General features: G+C 45.7%; 1 protein-coding gene across 1 annotated transcript in view; it reads right to left on the bottom strand.

Moving 5' to 3' along the window:
• Positions 1–12,308, bottom strand: part of zc3h3 (zinc finger CCCH-type containing 3) — a gene marked incomplete at its 5' end in the record, with an annotated part of 242,580 nt that overhangs the window by 30,526 nt on the left and 199,746 nt on the right. Inside the window, one exon of the mRNA XM_084308377.1 lies at positions 5,862–5,993. Within this exon, the coding sequence (XP_084164503.1) occupies positions 5,862–5,993 (132 nt within the window). The remainder of the gene's footprint in view (positions 1–5,861; positions 5,994–12,308) is intronic.

The raw sequence follows: 12,308 nt of genomic DNA, 5'->3' as shown, positions 1-12,308 counted from the left end.
GATATCAACGGCTCCCTAAGACCATTGCTGCAATTCTGCCTGGACAGCTCAAAATACTATAAAGACCGTTCGTTGACCACTGTTTGGCGTTGGTTGTGTTGTGTGTCATTATAACCGTGCTGTACAATATGAATGCCTTTATTAGTTGTGTTCGATTGGCTATATGATTTTTAGAGGCATCTATTTTGTTGTCGGCTAATAAGACCGCGCTGGAATATGACTGCCTTTTCCCGTGTTGTTTGATTAATACCCACGGATTAAAGTTCTCCTCAATTCTATTCCAAATCGCGATGGATCTCCCGTCAATTTTCTACCTGCTGCATGATTTCTAGAGGCATACTACTACAATCTATTTTGATGTCAGTATTGGGTAGCCTATATAAACAATATAATACGAGAGCATATACAAGAACAATGAATCTCACTGCATGTATGATGTATCCTGCCTTTCAATACATGAACTTGAATTCCATCATATAGTCTGTCCACTATCTGCATGGTGTCATTGCAATGCGTTTTCTATTCTTTCTTGTACAGTAAAAAGGGGGAAGAACACTATATTCATATGACTTATTCTGCTTACAGCTTCGAAATTCCACTTGTTTCGTTTAACGTAAAGCCTTTAAATATAATCAAAACGTTCCCGTGTTTCGGCGGTCTGTGCGCAAAATAATAACGAGTTGAGCTTTATGATTTATGATGAATTGAAAATGGGGGACCCTGATGGTAAACAGGACGAAAGTTGGTCTGCATCCCCAATTAACAATTGTATGTACTGAGCTGTACTGTACTGTACCCATTCTGCAATCTGTTAATAAACTTTTCAATCAATCAATCAATCAAGCTACGCGGAGCGCAGTCAGTCAGTAGCCTACACCCCGTATATTCCGATAACGCTATATAAACCATGAATGAATGAGAACTTTATTAACAGATTGCAGAATGGGTACAGTACAGTACAGCTCAATACATACAATTGTTAAGGGGATGCAGACCAGAGAAAGACTTTCGTCTTGTTTACATCAGGGTCCCCCATTTTCAATTCATCGTAACATATATGACATGCTGCATTCATTCTGAGAGAAAGATCTATTATTCCAAATGCTATTTATAGGGTTTTGACCATAATTACACTAATATCGCTGTTTCACAATGAACTATGATGAATCACGGGGGTCATAACAGAACACGCGCCAGTGACTTTATTTCCGCCTTGGAACTAATGCAGGACTGAGGAGTGCTTATGCGTAGTAACGATATTCTACCACTGGGAGCTAGGTACGCAGGTCTGAAATGTGCGTAGATGTACGCACAAAGTCAAGTTCAAATCGAAATTGATGAATCCCACTCTTTGCTTAGAAATGATTGTACGCACGGGTTACGCACAGATCTGTGCGTAGAACACGTTGATGCATGAGGGCCCAGGACACTTTCCCACAATTTTTCCCTCAATGTTCAGTAAATAAATGGGGTGTACTTACATTATTATTAGGGATGTCCCGATCCGATCACGTGATCGGGATCGGCGTCGATTACGTGCTTTTCAGAGGATCGGGGATCGGAAAAAATAATAATAAAAATCGGCAGTCAAAAAAAGAAAAATTTTATTCAACAAACATGACCATGTCCACGTCTTAAACTCATACGGAGGCCTTAGTTTTGGTTTTAAATTACATATAATATATCATCATTAATGTATTTATTGTCACACAGAGCAGAATAATTGTCCACAACAAACACATTCCCCTTTAATTTACACCGCTGCAACAAACACATCCCTTTAATTTAGACTGGCTACACGCTCCACATCACAACAACAGACTCAAGGAAGCATGCCACGAGCTAACGCTAACGCTAACACTAACGCTAACGCTACTCTCTGCTATGTTGTGGAGACTCAGGGAAGCATGCCACGAGCTAACGCTAACGCTACTCTCTGCTATGTTGTGGAGACTCAGTGAAGCATGCCGCGAGCTAACACTAACGCTAACGCTACTCTCTGCTATGTTGTGGAGACTCAGTGAAGCATGCCGCGAGCTAACGCTAACGCTACTCTCTGCTATGTTGTGGAGACTCAGTGAAGCATGCCGCGAGCTAACACGGTTAATATCCACCGACTTGAGCAGCTAGACTTAATGTCAGAGGTTTGGAACTAAGCATTTTAAAATAGAAAGTCAAGCCAGTTGCAATGTTTGCAAGGAGGACAGGCTGGGGCGAAGTTTTCAGACTAACTTTTCACCTGGAGGATAACGTGACTGAGGATTATCGTCGGCGTTTCAGACCAGAATGGACCATTACGTAAGTCGAACACTGAATGTATACTAATGTGCAAACATATATTGAAACTTTTAATATTTCTCATATGAAGCAGAAACACATTTCTCAGGGTGAATGTAATAACAAAAGCCTCCGAGCTTGCGCCCCGGACTCTAGGCAACAGAGGGGCTTGTCTCGCTCCGCCAGTTTCTGACAAAAATGCGTCAAAATTGATTACTAATGTGAAAGATCGGATCGGAAACGATCGGATCGATAGATATTTAAAATCACATGATCGGGATCGGAAGCAAAAAAAAGGCGATCGGGACATCCCTAATTATTATAATTTTTTACTTGTCTTTTATTTATTTTTAACAACTCCAGGCTCTCAGTGGCCAGTAGCCGTGGTTACTGGACAGAATCATTAGAATGCTTGGTTCTCAAAATCCTATCACATGTGAGATCGTATGTGCGAAAGGGTTAAAGCTGTAACGCACACTGTAACTACAGGAGGAAAATGCTCATAGCACATGTCACCTGGAAGACATTTTTTATTTTATTTTATTTTTTTATTATTTTTTAGCATTTTTACAGCTTTTCTTGGTGAACGGGAGGAGAGGTGGGGAGGACATGCAACAAATAACGTCGGGTGCTGGGATCAAACCCGGGTCGGCCGCGTAGTTGCGCGAGGCACTATGGTATGCACCATGAGGGCACCCCAGGAAGACATTTTTACCTCTAATCAAAATGAATATTATGGCAGTGCAAACCAAACGTAAGCTAGAAGATACCTCTTTATGGAAAATATAGATTGAAAAATGAAACTGTAGGCCAGACACACATTTTCTAGCTTTTCACCATGTTCCGGGGACCCAATCTCCCTCTGAGGACAGTTTGTTTATTTAATTATGAAAATATACTAAATTAAAACAAATACAACCTTTCACTTAACAACGTGACCATGGAACACGTCCAAAACATCCACCTGTCATGGAGAGGCGATAATACTGAACCCTGTAGACGATATCAAGTTTGGAGCTGTTTGCACCTTAGACTGGCGTGTTGCTAATCTCTCTTAACTATCCAATGTCCCAGTATATCCACCCCATTAACTATTACTATGTGAGAGGAGAGGAGAGGGAGAGGTGAGGTGAAGAGAGAAGAGGAGAGGAGAGAGAAGAGGAGAGGTGAGGAGAAGAGAAAAGAGGAGAGGTGAGGAGAGGTGAGGAGAAGAGAGAAGAGGAGAGGTGAGGAGAGGTGAGGAGAAGAGAGAAGAGAAGAGACGAGGAGGAGAGAAGAAGAGAGAAGAGGAGAGGAGAGGTGAGGTGAAGAGGAGAGAAGAGGAGAGGTGAGAAGAGAGAAGAGGAGAGAAGAGGAGAGAAGAAGAGGAGAGAAGAAGAGAAGAGAGGTGAGGAGACGAGAGAAGTGGAGAGAAGAGGAGAGGAAATGAGAGGTGAGGAGAAGAGAGAAGAGAAGAAGAGAGGATAGGAGAGAAGAATATATGATAAAAGAGAGGAGAGAAGAGAGGAGACGAGGAGATAAGAGAGAAGAGAACAGAGAAGAGAAAAGAGGAAATGAGAAAAGAGGAGGGGAGAGGAGAAGAGAGGAGAGAAGAGGGGAGAAGATATAAGGAGAAGAGAGGAGAAGAGAGGATAGCAGAAGAGAGGAGATGGGAAAAGAGAACAGAGGAGAGAAGAAAGGAGAACATGAGGAGAGAGAAGAGGAAAAGAGAGCAGAGGAGAGAAGAGAAGAGAAGAGAAGAGAAGAGAGAGAGAAGAGAAGAGAAGAGAAGAGAAGAGAAGAGAAGAGAAGAGAAGAGAAGAGAAGACAGAAGTGAGTCCAGGGCTAGAGATGGATGTGTGGACAGAGTGACTGGCTCAGTTATCCAGCAGGTCCTCAATATGTCACTCACTGGAGTCATGTCACTACGAACCTCCAGCCCTGCAGCTGTTCCTGCCTGTGCCTGTGTGCCTGTGTGTGTGTGTGTGTGTGTGTGTGTGTGTGTGTGTGTGTGTGTGTGTGTGTGTGTGTGCGTGCGTGCGTGCGTGCGTGTGTGTGTGTGCATGCGTATGTATGTGTGTGTGCATGCCTGCATGGGCATCCATTACCAAACCACTTGTTTACCTGAACCTCAGGTCAACTCCAGTATATTAACATTTTACAACATAATTACTGTACAGGTTCAAACGCCATTTAACACCACTCCCACCAAATTACCAAGAGTGACAGTGGCCAAAAATACAGCAGACCCACATTTAACCTCAACCGCTGGCCATGTCACGTTTGTGCCCTCTACTATCCTGGCAGCGAGTAAAGAGATACGAGATAAGACGTTTCTACATGCTGGCAACAAGCAGCAGCAGTATGTTGGTGTGCAGCGAGGTCTTGAGCCTTAAGACTTCAAAGCACATCAAATTAACCCAATGGCCACAATCACCAATTAGTCAATTGCGGAATAAAATGTTATAGTGTGCAATTGGAATTTCCTTGTTAATGCTGTGTGATTAAAATCATTCAAACTGAACATTAGACCATGCAGGTTCTTGCGTTGTTACTTTGAACAGGTTTACCCACGAGACTGTACTTTGGGGGGGTTACTATAAAGGGGTATTTTAGCACTGTGTGTGTGTGTTTGTGTGTGTGTGCATGTGTGTGTGCATGTGTGTGTGCGTGTGTGTATGAGTTTGTGTGTGTGTGTGTGTGTATGAGCACAAGGGTCAATGCACAGAGGGGTGCCCATTCGAACGGTAGGGGCACGTGCCCCCCCCCCCTCAGATATTTGACATCTGACCTCTAGTCTAGATACGTTCAGACTCAGACTAGCTTGCCAGTCGCGGTGGTGTGAACAACACAGACGGTGGCTCTTTTTGATTGAATGCGGAGGAGGCGGGACCTGCTGTGTGACGTCATCACAGTCCTGGCATCATGTAGTCAAGCTGTGCCCAACGCATTGTTGTATTTCAACATACAGCTATCCTTTCATCCGGTCACTGTTCATTTGCAATGTGTGTGTGGGTATATGTGTCCATGTGTATGTGTATATGTGTGTATGTGTGTGTGTGTGTGCGCGTGCGTGTGTGTATAGGTGTGTGAGTGTGTATATGTGTGTGTGTATGTGTGTGACGGTGTGTGCGTGTGTGTGTGTGTATATATGTGTGTCTGTGTATATGTGTGTGTGTGTGTATGAGTATGTGTGTGTGTGTGTATGTGTGTGTGTATATATGTGTGTGTGTATGGGTGTGTGTGTGCGTGCACGTATGTGTGCATGCGTGCATGTGTGCGTGCATGCATGCGTGTGTGTATTACAGTATGTGTGTGTATATGTGTGGTGTGTGTATATGTGTGTGTGTATGTGTATGTGCGTGTGCGCACACGGGTGTGTGTGTGCGTGTGTGTTTGTGTGTGCGTGAGTGTGCATGTGTGCGCATGTGGTGTGTGCATGTGCACGTGCGTGTGTGTGTTTGTATGTGTGTGTGTGTGTGTGTGTGTGGTGTGTTTGTATGTGTGTGTGTGTGTGTGTGTGTGTGTGTGTGTGTGTGTGTGTGTGTAGTGTGTGTGTGTAGTGTGTGTATGTGTGTGTGTGTGTGTGTGTGTGTGTGTGTTACCTTCTCTCCCTGAGGGCAGTAGCCCTTGATAAAGTCCTGACACACGGCAGCCTTGCGGGAGACATAGACGTGACTGTAGGGACAAGTGCTGTTGTTACAGATCCCCTTCAGGAAGTAGGAACACACTGGCATCTAGAGAGAGAGAGAGGGGGGGGGGGGGGGTGAGAGATGGGGGGGAGAGGGAGAGAGATAGAGGGGGGGAGATAGGGTGAGAGATATATGGGGGGGGAGAGAGAGAGAGAGAGAATAGAGAGGGGGGAGGGAGAGAGAGATATAGAGAGAGGGGGAGATGGAGAGAGCGGGAGAGAGAGAGAGATAGAGGGGGGAGAGAGAGAGATTCAAGAGGTTTATTTGTCACAGTACATAGACAATGCATACAGTGAAATGCGGGTGGCCATGCCCACTTCGATTGTGCAAGATAGAGGCGGGGGGAGAGGGAGAGAGAGAGAGGTGGGGGGGAGATAGAGATAGAGAGGGAGAGAGAGAGAAAGAGAGAGAGGGGGGGCAGACAGAGAGAGACTCAGAGGCAGACGGAGAGAGACAGAAATAGAGCGAGAGAGTATGGTTCATTAACCCTTGGCTTTACTATCACACAACCGACGGTCGCGGCTGTCGTGTGGCAGTGAAAGGGTTAACCTTCTGTGTATTGTCGCAGTGAAAGGGTTAACCGTTTTGGTAGTGCGGCAGTGAAAGGGTTAAGCATTTGAGTTTTTGTAAATTTGTGAACTGTAATCTTGCGAGAAGCCAAACAAACGCAACACATGATGATGAGCCAACGTTCCCTCAGTGGTTCAGACACGACCCATCCAACGCCCAAACAACGTTCCCTCAGTGGTTCAGACACGACCCATCCAACGCCCAAACAACGTTCCCTCAGTGGTTCAGACACGACCCATCCAACGCCCAAACAACGTTCCCTCAGTGGTTCAGACACGACCCATCCAACGCCCAAACAACGTTCCCTCAGTGGTTCAGACACGACCCATCCAACGCCCAAACAACGTTCCCTCAGTGGTTCAGACACGACCCATCCAACGCCCAAACAACGTTCCCTCAGTGGTTCAGACACGACCCATCCAACGCCCAAACAACGTTCCTCAGTGGTTCAGACACGACCCATCCAACGCCCAAACAACGTTCCCTCAGTGGTTCAGACACGACCCATCCAACGCCCAAACAACGTTTCCTCAGTGGTTCAGACACGACCCATCCAACGCCCAAACAACGTTCCCTCAGTGGTTCAGACACGACCCATCCAACGCCCAAACTATCTGCTACATCCTGAGCAGCTAAATGACCTTAATTGCAGTTGACAGCAACTAGAGTGAGAGTGAATGTGTTGGTGTCTTCTTGACAGCATGTATACAGGTGTGTGTGTGTGTGTGGGGGGGGGGGGGGGGGGGGGTACATGTGACAGGGAGATCTACTGTTTAGTGTGTGGGGGAGATTAATGGAGGCTGGGGCTAAATATACCTCTGTGGGGCTGGAGAGGGAGAGAGGGATGAGCAGAGAGAGAGAAAGAAAGATACACAGTGACAGAGAGAGAGAGAGAGAGAGAGAGAGAGAGAGATATGCCGAACCCATTGTATATTTGTATATTATTGTTTATTATTACTGTAGCTGAGGGGTACAATTCCTGACTGTATTGTTAGATATGATATTTAATACCACTACCTCATGTACTTTAACTTCTGGCCACCCAGTACAAGATATAAGTATGATGAACACTTTCCCACCTGATGAAACGAACCAACACAAATGGACCAAATCGAATATTTAATACAGCAAAGGGTGTACACAATATTCACTTAATTACATTTATGATTTGAAATGTTAAGTATGCACTTTTATGGCAAATGAGTATTCGTAGGTAAATCAACATTGAATGTCCAATCTCTGGTTGCGCAGGGAGTAAGTATACAACCTGGAATATTTAGGAAACGATAGCGATAGTACTTAAATAATTATAGCTGGATACACTAAAGGGGGGGGGGGGTCCCGCTGGTTGTAAGACAGTAGGAGGGGGGGGTTAGAGAAGTCGCTGGCGGTATCCCATCTGGCCGACGGTGTCTTGGGAGAATCCAAAGTCTTAGACCCAGTGCCCACAGAACCTCGGGCCGTAGACGAACACAGCTGGACCCTCTGTGGAACGGTATCTGCCGTCCACAACGGAGAGACGTGGTGCGACCTCACGTGTAGAGCGCCGCCTCACCTGTAGTCCTCTCCGGGGGGGTAATTCCAACACTCGACAGTGTTGGCCTTTATCCATGGAATAATCAAAGCACATAAAGCATAATCCAAGAGCCGTGGAAGGCTCGCCGTCGTCGGGTAGAGTAATCCAATATACAGGTCCAGTCGCTCTTGACCCGGAGCTCCTCGGATGCAATCACCACTAGGGGTCTGACCAGCCTAGATAAGCGTCCAGATAACGTCAGGAACGATGGGGGTACTGATAACTGTAGAACTCGAACCGAACGATGCACCATACATAAATAGACTATTATTAGCTTAATAGAATACGTCCAACTCGACGGTATGGTGCCAAACTATGACCATTCAACTATTAATCTACACGATATCTCAATGCCTATTCTGGGCCAAGTAGGCCTTACTACACCGCACGTGCTTCGTGGGGAGGCTTTTGCGTCTGTCACTCTGTTGGAGGGTAAAGAACTGGACTAAAAGAAAGTTCTACTTTACGAGCGTCATATATATATGCGCTATGAACAAATAGTACCACACGTATTTCGCCCGGCATATTACTGCGCGGAACCGGGGGCTGCCTCGACATGTTAGGCGGCACGATTGAACTTGAACCTAGGGGTATGGCAACCTGGCGCCAGGTTCTAGTCCAATGGTAGAATGAAACTATTATGGGCTGTTTAGTAGAAACGGGATATTCAATGCATATTGTACAAGGAATATACAGGGGATATCAAACGATATACAAATACAATTAAATATATATATATAAATAAATATACATATTCGGTTTAATCTGATCCTTCACAACAATTACCTTCTACTCTTACGTTTAGCATTGTATTTTATTCTTATGACTTTTTCTTTTATCATGTCTATTTTAATTTTTAATTTTTAATTTTTTTTATTTATCACAATCCAAGCAGGCTTGGCCACCTACATTTCACTGCATGTCTTGTATGCATGTCTTGTATGTATGTATGTATGTATGTATGTATGTATGTATGTATGTATGTATGTATTAGGGATGTCCGATATTATCGGCCGACCGATATTATCGGCCGATATCGGCAGTAAAATGTGATATCGGAAAATATCGGTATCGGTTAAAAAAAAAAAACAATAACAATATTTGTTATATATCCAGTGAAATTATTAGTTACCTGAAATTATTCAGTTTTTTGGACGGGGAAAGCCCTGCATATATCGGTATCGGTTGATATCGGTATCGGAAATTAAGAGTTGGACAATATCGGAATATCGGTATCGGTAAAAAAGCCAATATCGAGCATCCCTAGTATGTATGTATGTATGTATGTATGTATGTACAGTATGTGACAAATAAAACTCTTGAATCTTGAGAGAGGGGGGGAGGGAGCCATGGGAGGGCGAGGGTGGGGGGGGCGTAGAGGGTGGACCATCTAGAATGGATGGGATCAGTTCTACTGTACCTAATTAAGTGCTACAGAAATATTTATCCAGGCTGCACCTTGTCCGGCTATCATGATGTGTTTATGTGCAGGGTTTGTGTACAGTCGCCAAGACCGGGACGATGACGGGGGTGGGCCCCCCCGAGAGCAGGGGGGGGGGCTCTGGTTTCGGGAAATATTTGTGGTGTGTGTGGAGGGGGGGGGGGGGGGGGGGTCTCACCTAGCGGGTCTGGATCAGGTTCTGGTGGAGGAGAATAATCCTGGACCCCTCCCTCCCCCCTTTTCTCACCATGGAAATGCCTTCCCCCCCCCTCCCCCCTCTCTCTCCCCCCCTCTCTCCCCTCTCTCTCTCTCTCTCTCTCCCCCCTCTCTCTCTCCCCCTCCCCCTCTCTCTCCATCCCTCTCTCTCGCCCCCTCTCCCTCCTCTCCCCCCCTCTCTCTCTCTCTCTCTCCCCCCTCTCTCTCTCCCCCCTCTCTCTCTCTGCCCCTCTCTCTCTCTCTCCCCCTCCCTCCCCCCCTCTCACTCTCCCCCTCCTCTCCCTCCCCCATCCAGTCCTGTTTGAGGGTCCACGTGAAAGGGGAGCAGGCTTTTTAAGTGGGCTCCTGTAGGAGGGAGGAGGGGAGGAGGGAGGAGGGAGGAGACAGGTGGGGCTCATGGAGAGGTGCAGCATTGCAAACAGACAGCTGGGCTCTCACCACGTACGGGCTGCAGCATGACGACTGACACAGGTGCAGGGCATTGTGTGTGTGTGTGTGTGTGTGTGTGTGTGTGTGTGTGTGTGTGTGTGTGTGTGTGTGTGTGTGTGTGTGTGTGTGTGTGTGTGTGTGTGTGTGTGTGTGTGTGTGTGTGTGTGTGTGTGTGTGTGTGTGTGTGTATTGGAAGGAGAGTCTGGGCACCTGTCTTGGGGTTGTTTATCTAAAAAGGAAAAAAAGCTTTTTCCCTTATATGGACATACTGTAACTATTTGTTCACACAGACAGACAGACAGACAGACGGACGGACGGACGGACGGACGGACGGACGGACGGACACACACACACACACATAGCATTCCAGATCCTCTCCTTGTTGAACCGGCAGCACCCCGACCGACCAGTAGGAGTCGCTAATGCAACGCCCAGGACGTTAATACCACCTCTCTTTGCTTCCCACCCGTGAACACTGCCAGTCAGCAGGTCTGACCGAGCCGGAGGTACCGCTACTGGGAAAATTAACCCAGGTCTCTGCACTGGTAGGCGAAGCCCTCCATGTTATCTATCGACTGACCCTTGGTCCTCCATGTTATCTATTAGTCCTCCATGTTATCTATTAGCCCTTGGTCCTCCATGTTATCTATTAGCCCTCCATGTTATCTATTAGTCCTCCATGTTATCTATTAGTCCTTCATGTTATCTATTAGTCCTCCATGTTATCTATTAGTCCTCCATGTTATCTATTAGTCCTCCATGTTATCTATTAGCCCTCCATGTTATCTATTAGTCCTCCATGTTATCTATTAGTCCTCCATGTTATCTATTAGTCCTCCATGTTATCTATTAGCCCTCCATGTTATCTATTAGTCCTTGGTCCTCATGTTATCTATTAGCCCTCCATGTTATCTATTAGTCCTTGGTCCTCCATGTTATCTATTAGCCCTCCATGTTATCTATTAGCCCTCCATGTTATCTATTAGTCCTCCATGTTATCTATTAGTCCTTGGTCCTCCATGTTATCTATTAGCCCTCCATGTTATCTATTAGTCCTCCATGTTATCTATTAGCCCTCCATGTTATCTATTAGTCCTCCATGTTATCTATTAGTCCTCCATGTTATCTATTAGTCCTCCATGTTATCTATTAGTCCTTGGTCCTCCATGTTATCTATTCAGGGCTGTACACTGCGACGAGATGGTCGCGAATTGCCCCTTTAATTGGCCGTTGCGATTGGTAAATATTATCTGGGGGCGGGCTTGCGAGTAGTGCTTTCAAGCTTTGCATTCGCATTTCACTCCTAAATTATCCAAGGCGTGTGATGACGCGATGACGTCACTCATGCGAGCTGAGCAGTGAGCACTCAGCAGGTATGATCAGCGGGAACAATCGACTGAGCACTCACTCTGATAGACTGGCTGACTGTCTGATTCATTTAGCTATGAAGAAAAGTAAAGTTAGTATTGCTTCATATTTTCGACGCGTTCGACCTCCTATAGTGAGCCGAACTGAACTGAACTCAGACACACGGAGAGAGCTGCGGCGTCTGCTGCTCCTCCTCCCTCCCGCACCTGTGGCTGTTGTAAACACTAGTCTCTAGTGGGACACTGGGACCTCGGTGAGCCTGCCAGCCAGCTAGCTACTGATATCAACAAATGCTACAGCAAGTCTAGTAGTGCATGATAGCTCGCGTTAGCTCACTGTTCAAAACGAAACGTCCCATTAAACTAAATAGCTACAGATAGCTCCTGATATCAATGTCTTATAACATGCTGAATATAGTCAATAGGGTCCAGCTGCAGCGCCGGAGAATCCTGGCCGTAGCTGGAGGCTACAGTATAGGGTCCAGCTGCAGCTCCGGAGAATCCTGGCCGTAGCTGGAAGCTACTCGAGTACACACAGACAGTGGAGCTGGTTGCATATAGCGAGCATTTTGACTTGTTGCGTGGTGGCGATGTCTCGTAGATAATACAACTACAAGTATGATTATATAATATATATATTTTATTAAAAAAAAAAATTTCTTCTTTTTTTTCTAAAAATCAAAAACAATCGATATAAATAATGGTAAAATTGTTATTTAAAAATGTGCCCCTAAAAATTTTTTTTGCCCCTAAATTTCTCA

The sequence above is a fragment of the Notolepis coatsorum genome (genome assembly GCF_963971535.1).
Source record: "Notolepis coatsorum genome assembly, chromosome: 2".
Lineage (NCBI taxonomy): Eukaryota > Metazoa > Chordata > Actinopteri > Aulopiformes > Paralepididae > Notolepis > Notolepis coatsorum.
The sequence above is the reverse complement of the archived record's forward strand: the minus strand, read 5'-3'. Positions and strand labels throughout refer to the sequence as shown.